At 39.0% G+C, this 27,078-nt stretch overlaps 1 protein-coding gene across 3 annotated transcripts in view; it reads right to left on the bottom strand.

Moving 5' to 3' along the window:
• sema3c (sema domain, immunoglobulin domain (Ig), short basic domain, secreted, (semaphorin) 3C) overlaps positions 1-27,078 on the bottom strand; it is a 160,857-nt gene that overhangs the window by 7,415 nt on the left and 126,364 nt on the right. For all 3 annotated transcript variants that reach the window (XM_072562624.1, XM_072562625.1, XM_072562622.1), the window contains 5 exons: positions 25,921-26,009; positions 19,658-19,699; positions 12,755-12,912; positions 9,802-9,869; positions 1,429-1,559 (listed from right to left, as the gene is read on the bottom strand). In XM_072562624.1, the coding sequence (XP_072418725.1) occupies positions 1,429-1,559; positions 9,802-9,869; positions 12,755-12,912; positions 19,658-19,699; positions 25,921-26,009 (488 nt within the window). The remainder of the gene's footprint in view (positions 1-1,428; positions 1,560-9,801; positions 9,870-12,754; positions 12,913-19,657; positions 19,700-25,920; positions 26,010-27,078) is intronic.

Genomic DNA, 27,078 nt, shown 5'->3' with positions numbered 1-27,078 from the left:
ACATAGACCTTCAACTACAATAGGCACACCTCAATCATTTATCTCCCTCCTTCATATACCTCTTTCCAAAAAAACTATTCAAAGCTATACATTGAAACAAAATCTATTTGATTATCATTTCATCTGAAGTGAATGTGCCTTTACTGTTTCTTTGTATGACATGATTTGTATGATTCACTCTTTCAGAGTTGGAAAGAGCACCTATAGTATGTGAGCAGGACCAAATGGTGGTGTCACCATCCCGGGACAGAAAGTGGAGTCTCTGATCCAGACATACCTCAACTGCAGGAGCCTTGGATTCCTATTTTACAGTGTATGGCTCATGTATGGTATCTTCCAGTGCTGAATCCTGTATCCGTTTATGGTGTTTCTTTGTGATAGCAGTCAATGTGGTGGAAGTTTCAGGTCTTGTAATGCTTCGGTGAGGACTGTCAGCTGTTTGGGACATAGTTTGGCTGCCAACTTCTGTCTATTGTTTCATTATTCCTTTATGGAACCATGTGGGACTAACTGAGGTCAGTGCACCTTCTTAAGATCCTGCCTTATCGATGCCTCCTCTCATAATATTTTTATTGTTTGGCTTTCCTTCTGAAAAAATAGGAACTCACATGGAAACAAATTATTGGTCACCAGTAAAGAATGTAAGCCTGCCATCAGGATTTCCTATCCCAACTAATTTACAAGTGAGAATGATTTGTAAATTGGAGCCCCAGGGTTTAAAAAGGTCCAAGTAAAATTTTGAGATTTAAACTACACCTATGCTCTTTCTCTTCATTTGCAGCAACTTCATTCCAGATGTACATAACATTGTCACTTTTTCCACAATGCATGCTTGTTTATACATTGCTACGATGGTGTGAGCAGAGAGTGAATTTAGAGAGTTTCTCCAGTGGACTATGCAAACTTTCTTTCATGTTTTAAAGACATGCTTGAAGCATTTATGCTAGTTAACAAGCTCAAGTCAAAAGCCATACACTGTAAAATAGGAATCCAAGGCTCCGCAGTTGAGGTATGTCTGGATCAGAGACTCCACTTTCTGTCCCGGGATGGTGCCACCACCATTTGGTACTGCTCACGTACTATAGGTGCTCTTTCCAACTCTGACAGAGTGAATCATCCAAGTTGGTGGATGAGAACAGTGCTGTGCAATAACCAATGTGAGATGGGTGGATCTGTGAAAGATTTGTGTCCTGATCTTCCCAGTGCCCGGGGCATCAGTTAAATGATGTGGAGGAAGGATTGTTAACTTCAAGGCCTTTTATTGAAACTGTTGTTCGATTAATTTGATTGTGGTAATTTTATTTTACAAATGAGTATTAATGAGTTTAATGGTGTCTTCCTTTGCAGTAAAACTCTATATAGTCAAACATTAGAAATTAATTCTACACATTTCTAAAAGAATTGCAATGTGATTATAAGATTACAAACCTCCTTTCTTCTGTCATTGGCTTTTTGCGTCAACCATTTAACTGAAGCTTGGGGTGACTTTGGTGTACATTCAAGGAACGCTGTACTGTTTTTCACTCCATATTGCACAGATTCTGCTGCATTTCTGTATGCTGAAATGAATGCATATATTTTAACAATACATAATAATGCATATTATTTTAAACATGAAGCCAGAATCAAAACAAACTTTAAATATATTTAATTGTCTCAATATTATGACTTTCTACATGTGTGGAACAGGATTCAGTGCTTCAGACTATGCACTAAAAGGAGGATACTAGAAAGTAAAATGATCCAATAGACATCTTAATGAATGGGTCAACCAGCTACCGAACAAATGAAAATATTTAGTAATGCGATAGTAGAATATAATTTGCATCCAATAGAACAATACCCTGCAATCTATTTATAATGTAGATTGCTTATTGGTTGAAACTTTAGAGAATATAAACAAAATGCTCAATTAATTTAAAACCATGTCAATGAGTAGATTCAGTGTGACTGATATCACTGTAAATGGGATATTTAATGCAGTTCTGTCCACTGTTACGGCACCAGTTTCATTCAAATTAAAAATAATTATTAACTGTAATCGTATATCTTGGTCTCCAATCAATCTGTAATGTGTATAGTTGCATTTTAAGATTGTATGCATATTATTATACCTTATTAAAGCCAATGCTAATGATTGTGTTTAACATCAGGTTTTACAGAAGAACCAACAAAATAAGGATTTCTCCCTCATTTGGTGCACCACCAGAGTTGATATTTCTATTTTACTTACTTGAAGCAAATAGATTTCAGAATGTTACATGATGCAATTGTAAATCAGTGCCCCAAAGGAGCTTTCATCTGTGCTTAACCACCTTCAGGTATTTAGAAACTAACTTGGCAAAGCAACATAAAAATGTGAACTAAAATGAAAGGACACATGACATCTGCTGAAAGATGCATTGAATTATTTCCATTAGAAAACGTAGCAGTGATTACTTTTCTGCAAATATTTAAACTTATTTTAATAAACTTCAGACTAATGTTTTTATATGTTAGCTTGTGTTAGGAATACTGTGTACAGTTTTGGTCTCCTTATTTAAGCAAAGTTGTACATGTTTCACTTCCAGTTCAGAGAAGGTTCATTTGACTGATGTCTTGTTTGGGGTTAGTGTGGGGAAGGGTGGAATAGTGTTATCATGTGAGAAAAGATTGGACAGCCTGGACCTGTATCTGATTAGATTACCTACAGTATGAAAACAGGCCCTTCGGCCCAACAGGTCTACTCCAACACTCTCAAGAATAACCCACACAGGCCTATTCGCCTACCCCTGACTACTGCACCTAACACTACGGGCAATTTAGCATGGTCACTTGACTGTGGGAGGAAACCAGACCACCCAGAAGAAACACACAAAGACAAGGGGAGAATGTGCAATCTCCACACAAATAGTCGTCCAAGGCAGGAATTGAACCCAGGCCCCTGGCGCTTTGAGGCAGCAGTGCTAACCACTGAGCTACCATGCCACCCTTAGAGCTTAAAAGAATGAGACGGGATCTTCCAAAAATGTACAAGATCCTCAGGGGATTTGACACAGTGCACGCTAATTGACACAATGGATGCTCATAATATGTTACCCTTGTGGAAGAGACTACAAGTTGCGGGGGATAAAGGGTGTTGTTCATTTAAGATGGAGATGTGGACAAATTGCTCTCCCAGATGGTTGAAAATCTTTGGAACACACTTCTCCAGAAAAAAGGAAGGGAGAGTCATTTAATTTTGTTAAGCAGCAGGAGATTGACTTTTTCGTTAGTCAGAAATCTAAAGTTATTGGAGGTGGGTAGCAATGTGAATTTCAGCCTACAATTAGATCAGCCATTAAATTCTAGAGGGGTGAATGGCCTACTGCTGGCTGATAATTTGCAAGTATGGATGTCCATATATTCATTCAACAGCTTGAGACATTTTTGTCATTCAAAAGAACACATTAATCTTTGGAGTCATTGGTTGCCAAAACTTTGTATGTCAACCAACATGCAACACACATCTGTGGGAAAAGGCAAGTCAGAGTATTCAATTTTCCTACATCAGTAGTACAGTTACTCGTCAGGCAAGACTGACAAAGTTCATCATATAGTGTTTTATCAAGAGGTTTCCTGGGATTTTTCACAGCAAATTAAGAGGAAGAAATAAAGATATGACAGAAAGGCAAAACAATTAGTTAAGATTTTAAAGTTAAAAAAATGCACAACACCAGGTTATAGTCCAACAGGGTTATTTGGGAGTACTAGCTTTTGGAGCACTGCATTCATCAGCTACCTGATGAAGGAGCAGCGCTCTGAAAGCTAGTACTCCCAAATAACCCTGTAGGACTACAACCTGGTGTTGTGCGATTTTTAATTATACCCACCCCAGTCCAACACCGGCACCTCAACATTAAGTTTTTAAGAGGCTTCTAAAGGCAGGGAGAGAATTAGCTAGGCTTGGCAAAAAGAAATCGCAGATTGTGCACCACCAAACGATTAGTTTCTAATGGTGCTGTGGAAGAGTCAAGCAAAATACATTTTAAAGGCTATTTATGTATTTCTCCAGTTTATAATGTTGCAAGAAAGAAAGCACTCCTAGCAGTATCGAAAACCGTAAGAGTGATTTGCCTGAAAAGGAAACTATGCACATGTGCCCAAACAGACCTAGCAGAGTTCTCTTGAACATGGAAATATAATTGTAAATTTGTTGATTTCCAAACCATATTCAAAGTTTGAGACTGTTTGAGAAACATTGCATTAACAGAAACAGAAACTGCAGAGCCTTAAGAATGACTTTTAAAGGATTAAGTACTTGCAATTAAGAGACCAGAAAAGTTAATTTTCTCCAAATTTTGAGGAGCCTTCCTTGAAATATCGCAATTGTTGAACAGTCATATTTCAGTATCACATAGGTGGTCAGTCGTGCATTTAGTGATACATCCTATTGAGAAGATTAGTGAATAGTTTTAGAAAATCAAAAATACTTAAGAATATAGTATAAGAACAGCAAATGCTGCAAATATTCAGCTGGTCTGGCAGTATCTGTAGACATAGAAACAGAACTAATGTTTTGAGTCCATTAAGATCCTTCGGAATTTCTCCAGCACTTTCTGTTTTATTTCAAATTTCCAGCATCAGCTATATTTTGCTTCTATTTTACTGTATACTTGGATATATTGTAGTTATGTTGCTAATTCACTTAAGACAAAAATGACCTTTACGTCACCACATTGGTTTGATGCCACCTGATGAATATATCAGATATAAATCTGAAGAAATTATAGGCCAGGGCACTTTATCCTCACAAATTATCAAAGTTCATTGTGTCTGCAATACAAACAACTAGAAATGGCTGCTGGTAGTGAATGTGAACATATGATCAATTTAACCGGATCAGCACCGTCAATAAAGTGGATAGGCATTATTCCAAATGTGACTGTAGCTCAGCTGGCTGCTCGTTGGATGCTGCCTGAACTGCTGTGCTCTTCCAGCACCACTAATTCAGTATTTGGTTTTCAGCATCTGCAGTCATTGTTTTTACCTTGGTTATGCCCTTGCCTGAGTCTAAGTTTTGTTCAAGTCCCACTGCTGGACACTGGTACAAAGTTCAAAGCTGATTGTCCATTGCGACATGAGGGGGTGCTGCACTGTTAGACATGTTGCCTTACAGATGAGATGTGGAGTCTTTCCTTGTGTCTTGCGCAATATTTATTCCTCACTCAACATTCAAAAACAAACTGGTCACCACCATATTGCTCTTTGTGGAAGCTTGCTTTGCACAAATTGGCTGTCAAGTTTCCTACATTATAACAGTGACATTTCAGACGTACGCTGTGCATATTAAGTACTTTGGGTTATTCAGTGTCATGAATGGAGTATTTTTAAATGCAGAGTTTTTTGACTAAAAATGTGCACAAAGTCATTTGTCAATTAAAATTGCCAACAATTATTTCAGGCCTATCTTAGTTTCCTGGAACACAAACAATCTGCAGCAGCCAATGATATAGGTTGCAATACAAGATTTTGGATGTAGTGTTGCTATAACCTCTTCAGTGTCAACATGCCATAGAGAAACTTTAATAAATTTTAACAGATGACACTTTAAAGAAGTAAAAGAGGAAAAATAATTGAAATACCCAAATATGACGCTGACATGTCTTTTCCCCTTTTATAGAACATAGAAAAGTACAGCACAGAACAGGCCCTTTGGCCCATGATGTTGTGCCGAGATTTAATCCTAATGTAAAATATAGTAACAACCTACGCACCCCTCAACTCACTGCTCTCCATCTGCATGTCCAGCAGTCGCTTAAATGTCCCCAATGATTCTGCTTCCACCACCAGCGCTGGTAACGCATTCCATGCATTCACAACTCTCTGTGTAAAAAACCCACCTCTGATATCTCCTTTATACCTTCCTCCTAATATCTTCAAACTATGTCTCCTCATACCAGTCAAACCTGCCCTGGGGAAAAGTCTCTGGCTACTGACTCTGTCTATTCCTCTCATTATTTTGTACACCTCTATCAGGTCTCCTCTCTTCCTCCTTCTCTCCAGAGAGAAAAGTCCGAGCCTATTCAACCCTCCTTCATAAGGCAAGCCCTCCAGTCCAGGCAGCATCCTGGTAAACCTTCTTTGCACCCTCTCCAAAGCCTCCATATCTTTCCTATAGCCGGGCGACCAGAACTGGACACAATATTCCAAGTGTGGCCTCACCAAGGACTTGTAAACCTGCAGCAAAACCTCACGGCTCTTAAACTCTATCCCCCTGTTGATGAAAGCCAAAACACCATATGCTTTCTTAACAACCCTATCCACTTGGGTGGAAACTTTGAGGGATTTATGTACTTGCACACCTAGATCCCTCTGTTCCTCCACACTGCCAAGAATCCTGTCTTTAATCCTATATTCTGCATTTGAGTTCGACCTTCCAAAATGCATCGCTTCGCATTTATCCAGGTTGAACTCCATCTGCCACTTCTCAGCCGAGATCTGTATCCTGTCTATGTCGCGCTACTGCCTGCAATAGCCCTCAATATTATTGAAGACACCCCCAACCTTTGTGTCATCTGCAAATTTACTAAGCCACCCCTCAACCTCCTCATCCAAGTCATTTATAAAAACTACAAAGAGCAGAGGCCCCAAGTACAGAGTCCTGCGGGCCCCCACTCAAAACTATCCTCCAGGCAGAATACTTGCCATCTACAACCACTCTCTGCCTTCTGTCAGCCAGCCAATTCTGGATCCAGACAGCCAAATCTCCCTGTATCCCATACTTCCTGATTTATGAATGAGCCTACCACATCCACTGTTCGACCGTTGTCGACCTGTCTTGACACCTCCTCAAAGAACTCAATAAGATTTGTGAGGCATGACCTGCCCCTTACAAAGCCATGCTGACTGCCTTTAATCACACTATGCTTTGCCAAATAGTCATGAAACCTATCCCTCAGAATTCTTTCCAAAACTTTGCTGACCACAGACGTAAGACTGACTGGTCTGTAATTGCCAGCGATTTCCCTATTACCCTTCTTGAAAAGAGGAAGAACATTCGCCTCCTTCCAATCCTCTGGTACGACTCCTGTGGAGAGTGAGGAGGCAAATATCCTCGCCAGCGACTTAGCAACCTCCTTTCTCACTTCCTGGATCAACCTAGGATAAATCTGATCTGGCCCTGGGGACTTACGAATCTTAATGTTTTCCAAAATTTCTAGCACATCGACTTCATCAATCTTGATCTGGTCAAGACTGTATCTCAGCTCCTCTAAGTTTTCATTCATAACAAGTTCCCTTTCCTTGGTGAAAACCGAAGCAAAAAACTCATTTAGGGCTTCCCCTATCTACTCAGACTCCACGCACAAGTTCCCTCCGCTATCCCTGATCGGCCCTACCTTCTCCCCGATCATTCTTTTATTCCTCACGTATGAGTAAAATGCCTTTGGGTTCTCCCTAATCCTTCTTGCCAAGCTTTTCTCATGTCCCCTCCTGGCTCTCTCAGTCCATTTCTGAGCTCCTTTCTAGCAAGCCTGTAATCCTCTAAAGCTGTGCTAGATCCTTGCTTCCTCCACCTTACGTAAGCTGCCTTCTTCCTTTTGACGAAAAGTTCCTTTGTTCTCGTCATCCAAGGTTCCTTAATCTTACCCCTTCTTACCTGTCTCAGAGGAACAAATTTGTGCATCACCCGCAACAACTGCTCCTTAAATAGTCTCCACATGTCTGCTGTGCCCTTTCTGTGGAACAATTGCTCCCATGCTATACTTCCCAACTCCTGTCTGATAGTGTCATAATTTCTTTTCCCCAATTGAATATCTTCCCTCGGAAACTGCTCCTTTCACTCTCCAAGGCTATGCTAAATGTGAGGCAGTTGTGATCACTGTCACCAAAATGCTCTCACACCGCGAGATCTGACACCTGTCCTGGCTCGTTGTCTAGCACCAAATCCAAAATGGCCTCTCCCCTCATCGGTCTGTCAACATACTGAGTAAGGAAACCCTCCTGATCACACCTGACAAAAACGGCTCCATCCAAACCATCTGCACTTAGGAGGCTCTAGTCGATATTGGGAAAGTTGAAATCACCCATAACAACAACCATGCTACTTTTGCATTTTTCCAGAATCTGCCCGCCAATGAGGTCTTCAATCTCTCTACTGCTAATAAAAGTAGTAACTTTGTTAATAAGACAATAAAACTATCAAACGAAAACTGCGATTCTGTTCTAGCAGGATAGAATTGAAAAGCGAGAAGCTTTGTTCAATAACAATGATCCTTGGTTGTATGAACCATGAAGTACTTTGAGTAGCTCTCTTCTCTAGTTCATAAAAAGGATATAGGATTACTGGGGAAGGTGAAAAGAAAATGTATGAAAATGGCTTCAGAAATTCAAGATTAATATGATTAAACAGGTTGGAACTCTTCTCTAAAACATAAACATTTTAAGTTTGATGAGTTTTTTATTCTTTCATGGGATATGTGTATTGCTGGCAATGTCAGTGTTTGTGGCCCATCCTTAATTGCCCTTGGGAAAGTGGCCGTGAGCCACATCACCAAACTACTGCGGTCCATCTGATGCTGGTACATTCATAGTGCCATTGGAAAGGGAATTCTAAGAAGTTTCTACCATGGCAGTGAAGGAACAGTGATCCCATACCAATTAAGGATGATAGGTGACTTGGCCAGACACTTCAAGTGGGGTGTTCCCATGTATCTGCTTTTCTTGTCCTTCTAGGTGGTAGAAGTTTTGCAAGCTTGAAAGGTGCTTTTGAAGAATCATTGAGAATTAGAACTTATTGGTGCTTACTTTTTAGGTTTGCCTTTTGCTACTTCTGGTATGCCCTCATACACCTGCTTAGGGTAGGAAAGCATTTCAAAGGATAGGCATAGGAGAGATAATTCTATTGCTGAACTCGGGTTCTTTTGCCCAAAACATTGATTTTCCTGCTCCCCGGATGCTGCCTGACCTGCTGTGCTTTTCCAACACTTCTCTAATCTTGACTTCATGAATACAAAATCAGTATCAATCCATTTGTGGGCGGCACGATGGCACAGTGGTTAGCACTGCTGCCTCACAGCACCAGAGACCCGGGTTCAATTCCCACCTCAGGTGACTGACTGTGTGGAGTTTGCACGTTCTCCCCGTGTCTGCGTGGGTTTCCTCCGGGTGCTCCGGTTTCCTCCCACAGTCCAAAGATGTGCAGGTCAGGTGAATTGGCCATGCTAAATTGCCCGTAGTGTTAGGTAAGGGGTAGATGTAGGGGTATGGGTGGGTTGCGCTTCGGCGGGGCGGTGTGGACTTGTTGGGCCGAAGGGCCTGTTTCCACACTGTAAGTAATCTAAACTAATCTATTGGGGTACTGAGGGTGAATATTTTCCCCTAAAGAGTGATTAGAATGTGGAACTCACTGCCACCATGTGTTGTGGAGATGTCTAGCTGAGATGAATTTAAAGCAAAATTAAAATGATAAAGTTAATAAGGTAATAAATGTAGCACTGGGATATATTGGTGAGTTTAGGTGTCATTGAGTGCAAAGATGTTCACATGAAACATAAACCTGTTGGAATGGACTTGTTGGGTTGAATTGCATTTTCTGAAAAGATTATATAACTATCAAGTTGTGTAACCCTTTGTGTACTTCCTAAGTTGTTATCTTATTAAAAATTGCCAAGTTTTCACATTTTCTTTTCTTAATAAACAATTTTCTTGTAATTCCAAATTTCAGTCTAGTCAGTTTTTAGTGGTAAACAAATGGAATTGCTCTCCAATGTCGACATTGGTCACAGGAATGACTTTCAAAACCTTTCTGTTGCATCATTAATTATAGATTGTGCTGTTCACCTTTTAGATTAAAACCCCGGCACTGTGTCATTGGGTTACCATGTCTCACATCCTGCCTTCGGCTTCTCCTGTAACCAAAAGAAAACACAATTATAAAGGATATAACCAAAGATTCCAGTAATGGGCAGTGGGAATCATTATAATTGGTGAAACTGTGGGTATAAAATACAGCATGTTATATCCTTACCTGATGGACAGTAATTTGGATAACATATCACCCATCTGTATGAAAATTAATGACTGACATCAATGAATGAAGATCAGGAACATTCTACAGCAGGCAGAAGATTCTCTCCAGCAGATTACAGACTCGGTATTGGAGCCAAAAATATCCCTATGTATTTCAGTAAAATAACGTTGTGGCATTCAGGGAGACAAGCTAACTGTGTTTATCCTGTGCTCTAGACTTCCAGAATGAAAATTGCTATTATTTAATTCTCTCCAAACAACATTTGTATACGTTGAGATCAGTCTTCTTTCTTAGCTCATTGCCATTGTCTCACCAGGCAACAGGTGACAGACTAAACCTGCAGGTTCCAGTTCACAATGAGATGGAGCTTTTTTAAAATGTCAAACTGGGTTGGGCAGAGGCATTAATCCATCTACAGGAAGTAACTGTGAAGAGTAATTTGTTTGCTTTCTCCATCTAATTGCAGAACTTCTCAGCTAATGACAGAACTGATTGGTGTAATCCGTGAATAGCCAAGCAGGTCAGAGAGGAACTCAGTCTGCAATTAAGAGCCTTTTTACCTCTCTAGTGCCACTGTCTTCACTGGAAAAATTTATTATTCTCATTTGCTCTGTAAACTTGAGTAATGGGGACACAAGTACCCATTCACCAGTCTGAAGGAGTGATTACTAACATCAGTAAAAGGTGAAAAGAACCACTCATGTATATGATGCAGTATTTCAGTATTGTATTTATCCTTGGTGGCACTAAATTGAGCACCTATTCAGAAGATCTCATTAAAAACAGAATAATTCCCCTCAGGCTGCTGAGTGTGTCATTCTTTCATCAGGATGAAAGACCCATTCAAAAACACTGTAGAAAATGGAAACATGGAGCCTTTGCATGTGGCTGTTATCCTATATTTAGTGATTGTTTTGTGAATTAATTCCTATCTTTGCCACTTTAAGATGACTGAACTGCATACATTGAGCCTGTTCCTATTGAAACAGAAATTGATGCAAAAATTGCTTCATTTATCATTAGATGGATTTGCAGAAACTAAGCAATTACATTCACATTGCTTGTTTGATTGAATGAATTGAGAGCCTGATTGTCCCATAGTTACAACAAAAGCATTTAATATAAAGCCATAAACTACCATCGCTTTGATATCAAAGACGTTTGTGCGAGGGGCACCCGGCTAAACTACCTCCTATTAGAGTGTGATGGCTTCAATAGCATTGGGAGAGAGCAAGGCAGTGGAATTAATGCAGAATTCTTTGACCAAAAAGTTGGCATTGATACAATGGTCTGGGAAGTTGGGTATCTTGTGGGGGAAGTGGTGTTTGCTTTAGAGCTTCAAACTCCAATGATTGTATTAAAATGGTTCTTTACATAATAGATTGCAATTGGTGGTGACCTTGCACTGCCAAGAGCATATAAAATCTTGCAGCTGAAGACATTTGAGTAGTGTCCTAGGGAAATCAAAGGTCTCTAGTATTTGGAGGTTGAACATACCCCGGCAGGTATGCAATGGGACCCTTTGGAAGTTCAAATGCACTTACCACCCAGAGTTCAAACAAAAATTATTCAGCTTCTGTAACCCTCCAAACAAGTTGAAGGTTCTGATGTACTTGAAAATTACCTCAGAATACTTAGAAGCAATTGCTTTAACCTCTGGCTAACTGTAAAACAAAACCTGAATCACTCAGATGATTCCCCTCATGAACACCTAACGCAACTTCTCTGTCCACCCTACATATCTGATCAACCACACCCTGGGCATTCAGGCTCCCCACTGCTCCTAATTGTCCTTCTCACCTCACAGCAAACACCACTTCCCCCACAAGATACCCAACTTCCCAGATCATTTTATCAATGCCAACTTTTTGGTCAAAGAATTCTGCATCACTGACATGTGACTGACCCTACCCTCTCATCCATTCACCTGCCACCCTATCACTCACTCGCTTACGTGCAAGCCTAAACCCCTCACTTATCTGCACCTTACCCCTTTTCTACCGGGCAGCCTGCCCTCTCACCCACCTCTGCCTAAACCCCTCACTTATCTGCACCTTACCCCTTTTCTACCGGGCAGCCTGCCCTCTCACCCACCTCTCACCTTATCCTCTCATGTATTTACCTACTCATCCTACTCCACATACCCAACTTCCACCCTGCCGCCTCACACACTTATATATTTACCTTCTTTCCATTGTTTGTCAAAGTATCTTTGGGATGTTTATACACCAAAGTGTGGTGGTCACTGGGATAATAAAGGGACACGGTTTGGAGTCCAACACTGATCCTGCATGGCAGTGGAAGGCTCCATGATCAAGTACACTCTGCACTTCTGAAGAGTTTTGAAGGGTGGGGCCAGAAACATGTAATCTCTGGGCTATGGCAAGTAAAAGGAATAGAGTAGGAACCTGACTATGGTCGGCACTCCTCAGAAACTGCAGCTCCACATGTTTTAATTGTTGGTCACCTATCGGAAATATATGATGTAGAGGTGCTGGTGTTGGACCGGGTTGGGCAAAGTCAGAAGTCACACAACACCAGGTTATTGTCCAACAGGTTTATTTGAAATCGCAAGCTCTCGGAGCACTGCTCCTGCATCAGGTGAAGATGAAGGAGCAGCGCCTTGAAAGCCTGCGATTTCAAATAAACCTGTTGGGCTATAACCTGATGTTGTATGACTTCTGACTATCAGAAATAAAATATGTAATTAATGGCATCTGTGGGCAACATAAAACAGTGTTCAGAGTTGGTTGTTTCTCTTACCTTTTGCCAGTTAGATAGAACCTGGAGCAGGATTTTCCATCCCAAGCACAGTAAGGATCTCTGGCCAAGCAACAGTCAGCACATGCTGTACCATAGACATGGCAACGATGAAAGGAAATCTGTGCAATACCTTCATCCGAGCTCACGTATAACTGTTGCTGTGACAAAAAGATTATAACTGGTAATTAATACAGAAGAACGCATTTCTCCCATCTAGTTATAAAGGAAAGCACAAATGACACAGTAACAAATGACAAAACATTCATTGGCTCATTTTTTTTAACTTGACCAGCTTAAGGGAGTTAAAGCCCAGGACACTGATCTTTACTCAGCATCTAGTTGACAGCAGAGATTGAAAGTAACAGCTTCCTGATTTGTATTTATGAGGAATTACAAATGTTGCATTTGGAAATTTACTCATTGGTATCAATGGTTTTTGGCTTGGGCACTGAGGGAACATGATACAGCATCAGTAAGGAATTAAAGTTTTAATTGTATTCAATTAGGAGTCTCTGTCTGAATTTATAACGTTTATGAAGGATTATATAATATTTACAGCACAGGAACATTTGATTCTAACAGGTTAAAACAGTTTCACTTTGGTCTCACCCATTCTTCATCATTGACTCTTTTTTGCCACGTGCCTAACCCAACTTTACCTTAAATGTTGCTGCAACTACTCCAAATGGTCACAACTTTTATATTTTATACATTTTCTGTGTAAAGATGTTTCTCCTGATTTCATCACTAGGTTATTAATAACTACCTTAAATATTTCACAAATCAACCCTGTGAAGATCTTTAATAATCTTAATGAACTTAGTCAGGTCAACAGTCCATCTTTCCAAAGAAAACAACATAATCTTAATCAAATTCTCCTAACAGCCTTTCAGTTCTATTATCATTCTGGCAAATTTTTTTGCACTCCAGTACTTGCCTATCCTGTTTATAAAGACCTGAATGATATACAGAATTCCAACTATGTAGTCTAACCATAAACATAAACTCTCTGCTTTTCAATTCTGATTTAGACAATCCATGTTGGACTTTTGCTTTGAGGGTGGGGAGCTGAAATCAGTAAACTTCCCTTCTCAAAGAATCAACTCAGTCTAATGCCATCATTAGATCAATTTTTGCTGTGGAGTAATTAGGTAGAATTGAGTCAAACCAGCCAATACAGAAAGCAGATCATAGGTGATCATAGTTGTGGGCAAATGATGGGGCAAACTGATTAGATCATCCACCTTAGCTTTTTGAGATTTTGTCACAGCTTTTTTAGAAGATGGTAAGCTCTTTAGTCCTTCCTTCTCACCATGCTCCTCACACACCATGCTACCTCATATACCTTATGCTGCTTCTATAACAACTTATTCCCCCAGCCACTCCTACTGTACCACACACCCAGTCACACCCACCCAGAACACTGCCATACCACTCATCCTGAATTCATGATGGCTGACCTCAGAAGCTAACTGAAGAAAAAAAAATATTGCAGTTCTCAGTCCTACTCACTTTATAATGAAAAAAGAATTGGGGATATTCACTGATGAGTTCAGCATCATTTGCAACTCCTGAGATGCTTAAACAGCCCATGTTCAAATTTAATAAGACCTGAACAGTATCTAGGTTTGGGTTGACAAGTAGCAAATAACATTCATGTTACACAAGTCCTGGCAATAATCATCTCCAATAAGAGTGAATCTAACAATCTTCCATTGACAATGAATGGCAATACCATCACTGTATCCATACCATTAACATCCTGGGGGTTATCTTTGACTGGAAATAGAACTGGATTAGCAAAAAAAAAACAGTCAATATAAGAGCAGCTAAGAGGGTAATGAGTAACTTACCTCTCAAATCCAACAAATGAAATAGGAATGGGAGTATGCCATTCAGCCCCTTGAGTCTCCTTCACTAGTCAATAAAATCATGGCTGATCTATGGCCTAACTCTATTTACCTTCCTTTGACCCATATCACTTAATACCTTTGCCCAACAAGAAATTATCTATTGCAGTTTTAAACTGATCTAGCATCCACTTCCGGTTGTGAAGAGAGTTCCAAACATTACTACTCTTTGTATGTAGAAATGCTTCCTAACATCTCTACTGACAGTCTGCCGCTAATTCTCAGAGTTTGTCCCTAATTCTAGAATATCCAAATTGTGGAAATAGTTTATTTTTATCTACTCTCTCTATCCCTCTTAATATCTTGAAAACTTTGATCAGATCACCTCTTAACTGTCTAAACTATGGAGAAAACAGGGTTAATTTGTAAAATGTCTCCTCATAGTAATCTCATTATATCCTTCCTAAGGTGTCATGCCCAGATCTGCTCAACTGCCCTCCAAGTGGGATCTAACCAGAATTTTGTATAGCTGTTTGCCATCCTTGTACTCCAGTCCTCCAGATATAAAAGGTCAGCATTCCGTTAGCTTTCTTGATTATTTTCTGTACCTGTTTGTGTCATTTTAAAGATCTATGCACCTGAACTCCAAGCACTTTTGAACACCCCCTGTATTTAACTTCATACCATCTGGAAAGTAACCTGATCTATCTTTTTTCAGACCTTACACATGCTTACATTTTACACCATCTTTCACAGTTTGGCTCATTAATTTAATCTATCAGTATGCCTTTGAAATTTTATACTTCATCTGCACTGCCTACAATGTCAACTAACTTTGTACCAGCAACAAATATGTACATATGACTGAGAAATTGTCGCTCGACCTGAAATGTTAACTCTGACTTCTCTCCACAGAACCTGTCAGACCCTACTGAGCTTTACCAACAATTTCTGTTTTTGTCTTTGATTTACAGCATCTGCTTTTGGTGTTTTTTGGATATATGACTTTCTATGACCATTATCTAAATCATTACTAAATACAATGAATAATTGAGACCCTATCACAGATCCTTGTGGGACACCACTGATTACATCCTGCCATCTTGAGTACCTCCTCATTAAGCCGACTTTCTGTCACTTGAAACTCAACCAATTTCTCAGCCATGGCAGTAATTCGCCCTGAAACCCTCAGCTTCTACCTTAGTTAACAATGTCTTATGTGGGACTTTATCATCTGTGTTTTGGAAGTCCATATTAACTATATCCAAAGACATTCCTCTGTCCACTGTCTTAGTCCCATCTTCAGGATCTTTGCTTGCTTTATTTTTGGCATTTTAAAGTCTTTTTTTTTCAATTTTATTCTGTCCCTTATCTCCTTAGTTGTCCATAGCTATTTATTTGTGAAGTGAACTCTTTCCCTGGTCTTGTTTTTTGTAAAATGTTTCTTTAAATACCCTCCATTGTTCTTCAGTTGTTTTACCCATTAGCAGATTTTCCCAGGTTACTGTGGAAAGTCTCTGTCTCATATTGTTAAAGTCATCCTTATATAAATCTAAAACTCTAGTAGCCTTTCTCATGCTTTTCACTTTCAAACTCTATGATCACTGTTTGAGAAATGTTCATGCACAATTTGGTTACTAATTAAATCCAGATTGTTAGTCATTACTAAATCCAATATTGCTTATCCCCTTGTGGCATCCAGGACATGTCCCAAACATACTTGAGAAATTCACTACTTATCTAAGAGATGATTGTCTGTTTTTCCCAACCTATATTAAGTTAAATCATCCCATTAATACTACTCTGCCTTCACTATACAGGCCCCACAGGGGCCCACCAGACCTCTCAGTCACTGCTCATTTTAATTCCCTTTCCCACTCCCTTTCCGAAATGACCATCCTTGGTCTCCTCCATTGCCACAAAGAACCAAACTGCAAATTAGAGGAACAACATCTCATCTTCCTCCTGGGCAGCCAACAGCCTGGACGACTCAACATTGAGTTGTCTAATTTCAAATAAACTCCTTTCCCATCCCTTGACTCCCTTCCCAGCCCCTCCCCCTTCCTTCCACTTCTCCCTGCCACCTACCGGATTCATCCCTCCCATTGACCAACTAGGTCATACGCCCTATTTGTCTTCACCAATTCCCCACCACCACCCTGCCCCCGCCACCCTCTTTATCTGCAGCTCCCCCTACACCACACCCAGTCCTGAAGAGTTACACCAAACATGTTGACTTCTCTACCTCCTGATGCTGCCTGGCTCGCTGTATCCTTCCAGCCTCCTGCCTGTCTACTTTGTTATGCACATGCCTAATTTCTGCATTTAATCAATCTGGCACTTCAGAGCTGCTCTAACTGGTCTGAACATAACACCTAGTAAAGTTTTAGATCCTTTACTGTTTCTCAGTTCCATCCATATGGTCTCCAATGAATGCTTTCCCACACATTATATCTTCCTCGTTACTGAGTAAATTTGTTTCTAATCAGAAAGGCTACTCCACCTCCTCTGCCATTTTCTCTGTCCAATCTGTAAACTTTTTAACTTTGTATACTTCATTTCTAATCCTGATCATCCTGCAGCCATGTCTTAGTTATGGCTGTTATATCACACTATCCAATTTGAATTTGTACATGCAGCTCATTAATAGTAACTCATTCCTTAAACTCTGTACATTCATATATAGAACTCATATTTGGGTCATACACTGTAACCTGTCCCTCAGCACTGATGTTTCATTCACCTGTTTATTATTTATTTCTTCTGATTTAATCAACACACTTCTTATAGCTTTGCCACTACCTGCTATTTCTGAAATAGGATTCCAAGGTGTCACTTTACTTTCTGTCCTGTTATTTGATTTTTAAATGTATTGTCTCCCCCAAAATCCTCTTGTTCAATCTTTGTTCATAACATAACTTCTCCATACATAATGATCCATCTCTGAACTGCTTCCAATGAAACGATATATTGCCTTAAATAAGAGGACCAAAGCTGCTCATGGTACTCTCTATATGTGGTCTCACTAGCACCTAGTAGCATTAGAACTTTCCGACTCTTATACTTCATCTCCTTGAAGTCAGGGCCAACATTCCATTAGCCTTAATCAGAGCTCCAGATAATCAAAGTTGCAAAAGCAACCTTTCAGTCAAGGTGCTGTGTACAAAATCTTTCACAGAAGCAGCTGGAAGCGAAGCTGTGAGGTTTCAGTACTTTTTGACATATTTCCCTGCCATGTCACCAGCACCCTGAATTGTCATCACCTGCTTACCATTTTTTGATTGACAAACCCCACGGACCCATCATCCAACACCAGAAGCCATGTTGATATTGCTGTAATTGAGCAATTAGTGTATGGAGAATGCTAACCTAAAAGGGGTGCGCACACAGAATAGACATGTCAATTGTGGTGAAGCTCAGTCTGGAAGTTAGATGGTTGGAACCAGCTGCCCAACATGTTTACATTTTTCCATGTTAAAAATCATGCAACACCAGGTTATAGTCCAACAGGTTTATTTGAAAGCACTAGCTTTCAGGGCATTGCTCCTTCATGAGGTGGTTGTGGAGTATAAGATTGTAAGACACAGAATTTATAACATTTGCTATAAATTTGCTATAAATTCTGTGTCTTATGATCTTAAACTCCACAACAACCTGATAAAGCATCAGTGCTCTGAACGCTAGTGCTTCCAAATAAACCTGTTGGACTATAACCAGGTGTTGTGTGATTTTTAACTTTGTACACCCCAGTCTAACACCAGTGTCTCCAAATCATGACATTTTTCCATGGCTAGAAACCTCGTTCATAGCCACTGATAATAAAATTACATAGCTCCCAATCATATGTCTTAACCTCAGTCATGAGGTTCTTCTATATTACCTGACTGAAGGAGCATTTGGCAATTCAAATATGTTAAGTGTACCACATTACCACATTTATTTCTGTCACTTCAAATAATTCAATAAGCTTGACTTGCTATTTGGAAATGGTGCTCACTGTAATTATATTTCAGTTTCTAGATGTTATATTAATGCATCTTTGAATAAGGGTTCCATTATCTTTCCTATCATTGACATTAAGTAACTTAAAATTTAAATTGTTTTGAAATATCAGTAATTGAAACATGGTAAGAATAAAACCAGTTCATAAATACATTAGCATTTTCATTATCTGATTGGGAACTGTTAAGTTAATAAGTTATATTTACTGTTACTTTATCATCTTTTATGTGTTAAAAACTCTGTAACCATTTACATCATAATGCTACAAATTATACTTCAAAATGAATTGATACTATTACCGTAAAATATTTTGTTGAAAATTACATCTCAACACATTGCTTTCTTTTAAAGTTTCCAAGGGTTTGTTTATGTTCCATGCTACCTGATTTCTTCAGAATGAGAAGTATAACATTGCAGTGGTATACTGGACAGCTGGATACATTTTAAACATGGTTTTCATTCTGAATAACTCCTTATTTTGGAGGAGTCTGTGTCAGATTCTACTTGATCCACCATTGTTTTACGAAACAACATTGTTTCTTCAGTTGAATGAAGGTATTTATGATTGGTTATCCACTATGCATATTGGTTTGACACATCTGCAAAATTATGTTTACCAGCATTTACTTATAGTTTTTAACAATTTAACAAAGAGCTCTCAAGACTGCATAAAACATTTAGGAATGAAGTTTGGAACAATGGAATAATCTAAAATTTTTCCTGATATTTTTTATCCTCATGCAGTTTGCAGTCATATTGCATATAGTAACCAAATACCTGTTCAACATTTCCTTGCACTGCTTGTCAGTGTTTAATATAGTTAGATCAACCACTTCTCTTTTTAATTATATTGGAGTCCTTCTGCCAATGCAAAATGAAATCACTTTGTTCTCATCCACATACTCACTACAACTGAGCTGTAATACTGAGAAATTGTTTAATTTAAAACTGTCATGACATTATTGGGTATAAAACATTGACAGCCAACCTTTAATCACAAAGTTCAATGAAATGCCAAAAAAAAATTGCAGCAAATCAAATAAAAATCTACCTTTTTGGATGAAATTTTCATAGTTGTGATAGCTGATTGATTCTGCAAAAGAGAAATTGGTCATGATTATTTTAAAGTTAGCTTGCACACCTAGTACATTACTAAGTAAGCTTATGCACATGAGCATTGTGGGCAAGGCCAACCTTTGTTGCCTAACCCTAATTGCCTTAACCACTGTGATCCATGTGTTGTAAGTACATTCACTGAGACTTTTTCTATAATGGTTTGCTATGGATTTGTAGCTTGGGGCAGCTAAGGAGTCAACCACATTGCTATGATTCTGAAATCAAGTGTAAGCCAGGCTAGGAAAGGATAGCAGATTTCCTGCCCGAAAAGCATTAGCTTTTAATAATCCACCAGTTCCATGATCACTATTGCTCATATTTGCACAATATTCCAGATTTATGAATTAATTTAGTTGAACTTCACCCAGCTGTTGTGATGGGATTTATGGTGCTGTTCCTTTCTTCTACAAGGCCGCAGCAAGCACATCACTCATGCTTTGTAATCAGCTCCCACACCTTGATAATGTTTAATGTTATCAGTTAGGTGTTGAACTCATCTCCAGCCCAATAAAAAGCACTTACATTTGATGATCATGTCTTCTTTTGAATTTACCAAAAACAAAAACAAAACTGAATTTAATGTAGAGATTTTAGATTGCATTGTTAAAACTATGCAAATTTAAATAATAGATGTTTTGGCAGCCTGATTCCTCCAGTGGTTGAGCTTTTGGCTCATAATCAGAAGGTCAAAAGTGCATGTCCCATTGGTTGCTGCCTCTTTCACTCATTTCTTTCAGTTGGATGAGATCCATATGCGTTTCTCAGCCAGATTGTCCAACCAAATATGATGTAACAGAAAGACATTCCACTCTTGTAGAAAATGAAAAGTGACCTTGAGTTGTGCTGCATCTGTTTCAGTCTCTAAGAACAATTGTGGTGGTGACTAGCACAAAAACGCCACCATCATATGTCTTTTCAAAGTGTCCTTAAAAAAACACTAACTCTGATCCATCTGCCTTCCAGCTGTTTCTAAACATTGCTACTTTCTTCAGAAAGAATGTACATTCTCATTTCACAATTAAATTAATTTCTTTTGTTTTTTGTTTATTAATGGAATCAGAAAAATTACAGGAAATGCTAAAACTTGTGGTAAATCACGCACTTTTCATTCTCAAATGAAGGTTACAAAATGTATTTCCTTTTTTAAGAAATACTTACTCACAAAGTATTTATAACACAGTGACTAAAAGATTAATGTAAAGTTAAACATAGTGAGAAACAATTAGATCAAAGTGTGCTATAGAAAGGAATATAAAGAGCTCACATTACATCACTAGTTATCAGAATAATGCTCAAGCAGAAACATTTTACCACCTTACAGAATATCTTACTCTCTTTATCTCAGTTTAATACAATGATCAACTTCAATGACCTAGGATTGCCATTAATGAGAAACTTAACCTGACCTGTTATGTAAATGGAATAGCCTTAGGAGCAGGACAATGACTAGGAATTATGTGGAGGGGGGGGTGACCCACCTCCTGACTCTCCAAATCCTGTCCACCATCTACAAGGCTTAATTTTAAAGTGTTAAAATATAGACTTTAGCTTTCTGAATTCCATTGTCTGATTTTAATGCCTGGGATTTTCATGGAATGAAATGGTTTTAACAAGGGGACAAAACACTGACTTATAATGACCACAACAATCGGTGAACTATGCAGGCTGACCAAGCTTCACACAACTAGCATGAAATAAACAAAATCATCTAAACTGGAATTACCATTTTGTCAAAATACACTAATACTATTTCACCCAGCCAGGTGGGAAGAAAAAACTCACTCCTTGTTTTGGTTTTCCATCTGTTTTCACACATTGGAGATGAAAGACATCATCTGCAATCATCAGATTTGAAAACAATGAACTCTAACATTGAAATACACGAGTAGCTTAAATTTCCAATAAGTGCATTTTTGCAGAGCAGAGGGAGATGGATTTGAGACTGAGACTAATTGAAGTGAGTGTCTTTTTGGCCTTTCAAGAAGGAAAGATGCCCAGCGAAAAAAAAGATTAGAAAGTAATGTCAAAATACCAAAAGGACAAGCAAAATCTTTACTGTTGCACAGGTTACAAGACAATTAAAAATCATGGTCTTAGGTTAAAACCATATGCCTAAGAAACACTGTGAGGACTGTAACTGAATATTCCTTTCATCTTTATTTTGCACTGGACACTGTCACATTTCAACTTGTACCATCATTGCATGTAAGTTTGACATTGTGTCTATTATTTTTTGGGGAGCTAGCAGACAATAAATATGTTCTTTTTCACTTAAGAATACTTTAAAATTGATTCTTTACTGACAGAGTAGACGATAAGTAACTATATTTGATTAGAGACAGGTATAGCCTCATGTGAGGAAATAAGTTTTAGATTTGTTGTAGTCCATTGAGGAAGGTGAAAAGAGGGAAGTCAAATGACCCCTACTCAGCCGCTCTTAACAAGTGTGATGGAACGCTTTCCACTTGCCTTGATAAGTGCAGACCTAATAATCCTTAAGAAGCTTGACATCAGTCAGGACAAAGCAGACCCCCTTTCTTGGCAACCCATGCACCACCTTTCACTTGCCCTCCCTCACCACACAGTAGCAGCAGCATGTACCATCTTTAAGACATACTGCAGCAACTCGACATTGACAGTTCCTTCCGAACGTACAGTCTTTGCCACCTGGAAGGAAAAGGGCAACAGATCCATAGGTACACTATCCTATCCATGCCATATATTATCCATGCCATAGAACTATATTGTCATTCCTTTAGTGTCATTGGGTCAGATTCCTGAACTCCTTTCACAATAATACAGTAGATATACCAATATCACATGAACTGTAGCTAAACAAGGGTTTGCCGCTGAGTAATTAGGGGTGGGCAACAAATTTCGGCCGAGCCAGCATGGTCACAACTCAAGAATGAAAATATAATTGTGCATTGACTCTCATGTGAGCACATATGATCCACATGCATGGGATAGGCCTGCATCACCAATTAGCTAGCAGAATATCTACGTTTGGGTTCAGTTTGAAGCAGAATGGGAGCAACAATAAGCAACAATGGTGGTGGTAGCACTGGTAATGAGGTGGGAGAGTAACACTTTGATGATGGCAAAGTGGGTGAGGTGAATAACCATGACTGTTGAGTCAGCCAGGAAACTGCAGTGAACTACACATAACTTTGAAAGACAAATTGCTAAGATAGAAAGAATCTCTAACTGGGAGATCAGCAAGTGGCAAATGAGAAAGCAGGTTTGCCTGCATCTAACACAAAAATCATTTCAGAAATGCAAGTAACCACTGACCAAAAGATTACTAAGACACAGATAGATAACTAAGTTGCCTGATGATGCTCATTAAAGAGACCATGTGTCATTTTGATGAACAACGCTTTACTTAATCAATCTCTCAACTGCAACCAGCTGAACGGGAGTAAATAGGGTCACTCAAGTATTTACAGCATATCAGAATTTACTGTTCACTTGTTACAGGGAGTCTCTGGAATATTTTTTTGGGGAAAAAAACAAATCAGGAGATCTTTTTAGAACAATTTATCAAAACGACATCAATTTCTCCAGCTACATTTATCCTGGACATTCTCAGAGTATTTCGCCCAAAAGGTTTAAGTATAATGGTGTTCCATCTTGGATGCTTACAGGAGTCATCTGAAGAAATGGTGAGTGTGGTTGAGCTGGGGGAGGGCGTTGGTTGCTTGCCTTAGCAGGAGCAATGCATGGAACACAGGGTGCCAGGCAAAGGAGTATCAGCTGTTGCAGGAGAGAAGGCTAGGAAGGATGGAGTAAAAGATTGACTGATTCCCCATTGCAGATACAGGACCTCCTCCATCTTACTGCTATTGCTACATTCAGAAAGCTTTGCAGCCTCTTACTCAGTGCCTGAAGCATTCTGCAATTTTTCACCATATGCCAAGCCTACACACTCCATACCTTCAGCGCAAGTGGGTGTGTGGAGCCCACACTGACTGCTACATGAGAATTTTATCTAATCAGCATTCGAGTGCTAAACTTGTAGGTGTCTGGTTTAGCTACTGCAGTCAATTCCAGATGATGGTAATCAAAACTAGAATTAGATGCTGAATTTTACTTTCAATCAAGTGGCTTTCACCGTTTGTAAAATAACATTTTACACTTAATCCCACTCTCCCAAATGGAAGTCATGGTCCAACATCTGGACTGTGAACTTTTCAAAAGACAACCTAAATTTTCTATTCAATCTATAATTATTGGAAATATGAAAATAAAAATGGAATGTTTTTAAAATAAGATTTACATCATGCATACACATACCAATCCTAATATTTCTGACTATATCCCAAATTCACATTAAAACTACAATTAGTTTTACACAATAACACTCAAAATACTGTGGAGGCTGGAAAACTGAAATCTGGGGTCATGGTCAAACAGGAGACAAGAAGAAGTGTTCAAGAGATGATGGTCAGCCTTTGCAAGGTAGAGTTTGTCACACCAAATGACACTAATGCTACCCTTAACAGCAGCTTTGATATCAAAATCTGTTAGCAAGTGGGATGCCACTACCAAGCAGATCTTTCCTTCTTCTCCACTGCCAGCATTCTGTTGGGAATTCAGAACATGAACACGGAACTCCATTACAATTACCTCACCCACACCACGGCATCTTATTTATGTCTTTTTGTCTTGCTCTCAGCACAGCTGACTAATTTTCTGTTTTTGAAATCTTCCATTGACACCTATATGACATCTCAATCATTCCTCTTCCACCTTTAGAACCCCCTTTATCTTTTGCTCTGAGCATCCTTACCATTTTATTCCCCTTGGCCCTCTTTTCACTTTGTTAAGGGCATTTAAAAAAAAATCTTTTCAGCCCCCTTCTGTTCTGACGAATCATTTTAGGACACAAAAGGTCTATTCTGCTTCTGTCCCAATAGATGATGCCAGATCTGCTAAGCTTCTCCAGCATTCTGTGTTTTCTTCTCAGATTTGACTCCCTTATCTAGAATTTTTGTCAGATTAGCAGAATCCCTTGAGAAATAACATAAACAACAAGAAATGGCCATTTCTCCTACTATTTCAAGTTTTCTCCTGAAGCAAAAGTGAGAAATTTGGAAGGTTCTGTTGAAATTCCTACAACTTCAGAAAACATTCCAGGATTGTTCTGGAATCTCCAGGAATGGCTGATTACTTTTCCAAGCATTAATGTAAATTACCTGGAAGAATGACCAAAATGGCATTTAAAAAAACAATGCACAGCTTTCTTATTTTCTTTGAAAATGTTTCTGCTTGAAAATATTGTGATGGTGATAAAAACGCCATTCGACTGATAGTCCAGTATCATCTAGTCAGCTAATGAAGAGCAATGTAACATAAAAATGATCATTTTGGCTTATTGATAGCTGCATTGTGTGAGGATTGGAGGCAGGAGATCATGTGATAATGCCTTCGGGACTGAAGCCAAACAGAGTTGGCAACCTACTCACCCATGTGCTGGAACAAGGGAAATTTACTTGTGTTTCAAATGAATATTTTGTTTTATGAACATTCAAATGACTCTTTTATACCAATTACTTTTCAAAACTGCTGGCACATGTTATACCCCAAGCTGCTTCTTTCTGAGTAATCCAAGTGTTGTTGAGAAATACAGGACTCCACATGGGCCAGAGGAGATCGGATCATGGGGAATATTAGATCCAGAGCTTCAAGGAATTGTACGACCATATTTAATGTCGCCATTTATCTTTTAAAAGATTATGCATACTGGCTGCAATTGCCTGAAATCTGTGTCCAGAATTAATAAAAGTATAATAAGTTAATGATGTGATAAATGAGCAGCACTTTTCATCTCAACGTGTCTCAGTCTGCACAGTGTTAACATGCGAACGCACCCTATGAGTATAAATCCAGAGCATTCAACTTCAAAGCATAACTGGTTTGGCAGCCTAAGGAAAAATTGCAGATCTTTGGGGACTTGTATAATTAACAGCACGCTCTGTACGTCTTCTGGTTTGAACCTAAAACAGCAGTTCGAATATAAAGAGAGAGCCCTGATTATTTCCACATGGATCTGCTACACAGCATCTGAGTCTGTTCTTTTCACCTACCCAACCCTATTGAGTTAAGCTTGGAAAGATTTCTTTATAAATTCCAACCTGATATATAAAAGCTGCCAACATTGCTTAATTTGCTCTGATAAAAAATACAGAGTCAAACCTCAAAAACTTCCAGTTCTTCCAAGATAAGTTCTTCATTAGTTGATGCATTTTTAGGCAAAACAACAATTTTCTGGATAGTTCCCTTATCTGAAAGACACATTAAAAAAAATCAAATTACAAAATGTAAACTGTTTCAAATGGAATACTCAGATTCACAATTGATTTTTTTTTAACATGATTGGATTAATTATTAAATCAGCTCTTAGATTTTCCAATCCCAGTCCTGTAGTGTAACACTAACCTGATGACTAGTTAAAATAGACTATATTGGGTCCCTTTCATTCTGAAAAGTTAAAGAAGATGTTTGTATATTGAATGGTCAATTCACTATTGCTCATTTTGCATTATTGTCAAAGTTAAAATTGTCTCCAGCTAACCTGAAAATGTCTTATGAAGACTGAAATATGCTGCTGGCACCCTACATTTAATTGGATGGTCCTCAGGTATAGCTTTACCTGTAGATTTGGATGTATGGAAGGATTATATTCGGAGTCAGTTATTATGTTGCCATAGCTTAAGTATTCACGGCAGGACCATATAGGATGCAGACTATTAAAAGGAACCTTTAGTTTGGAACCTCTGCATAACTTTTATTAAAGCTAACCCAGGGACATCCTGAAGAAATTGCTGGCAAAAAGTAAATGAAAGGATGGCCAAGATACAGACAACAATCTATTGGAAAGTGACCCAGCAAGCAGGATCTATCACCTGGTTAATGGTGGCTGACATGGAGCAGATTTCATACACGACCCTTGTGAGGAAACTGCTGCTCCTTGTTACATTGCAGCACCATCCTCGTGGGTGATAATTGCAGCACGCCTGCAAGGAGGTAGGAAGGGGATTCACTTGTATACGGCAGCTGCCCAGCAGGCAATGGCAGAGCCCTCCATCCAGCTCTCTGGTGCCATCTACCCAGCATTGTTGCTGGGTTGAGAGAAGAATCCTTTAGGTAAGGTTGGTGGCATCATGGTGAATACAACTGATCAGATTGTTCTGACTGCCAGTCTTTCCAGTATTCCTGTTTTTTTTCTAGCAGCATAGGAGTAGGGGTATTGATTGGTTTAAAATTAAACCTTGCAGTTATACAGTACCTTTTATGAAATAGTAGGAATCCCAGTATACTGTTATAAATATAACTGTCGATTTGCACATAGCA

The sequence above is a fragment of the Chiloscyllium punctatum genome, chromosome 44, assembly GCF_047496795.1.
Source record: "Chiloscyllium punctatum isolate Juve2018m chromosome 44, sChiPun1.3, whole genome shotgun sequence".
In the NCBI taxonomy this organism is placed as follows: domain Eukaryota; kingdom Metazoa; phylum Chordata; class Chondrichthyes; order Orectolobiformes; family Hemiscylliidae; genus Chiloscyllium; species Chiloscyllium punctatum.
Note: the sequence above shows the minus strand (reverse complement) of the source record. Positions and strands in the feature narration are given on the sequence as shown.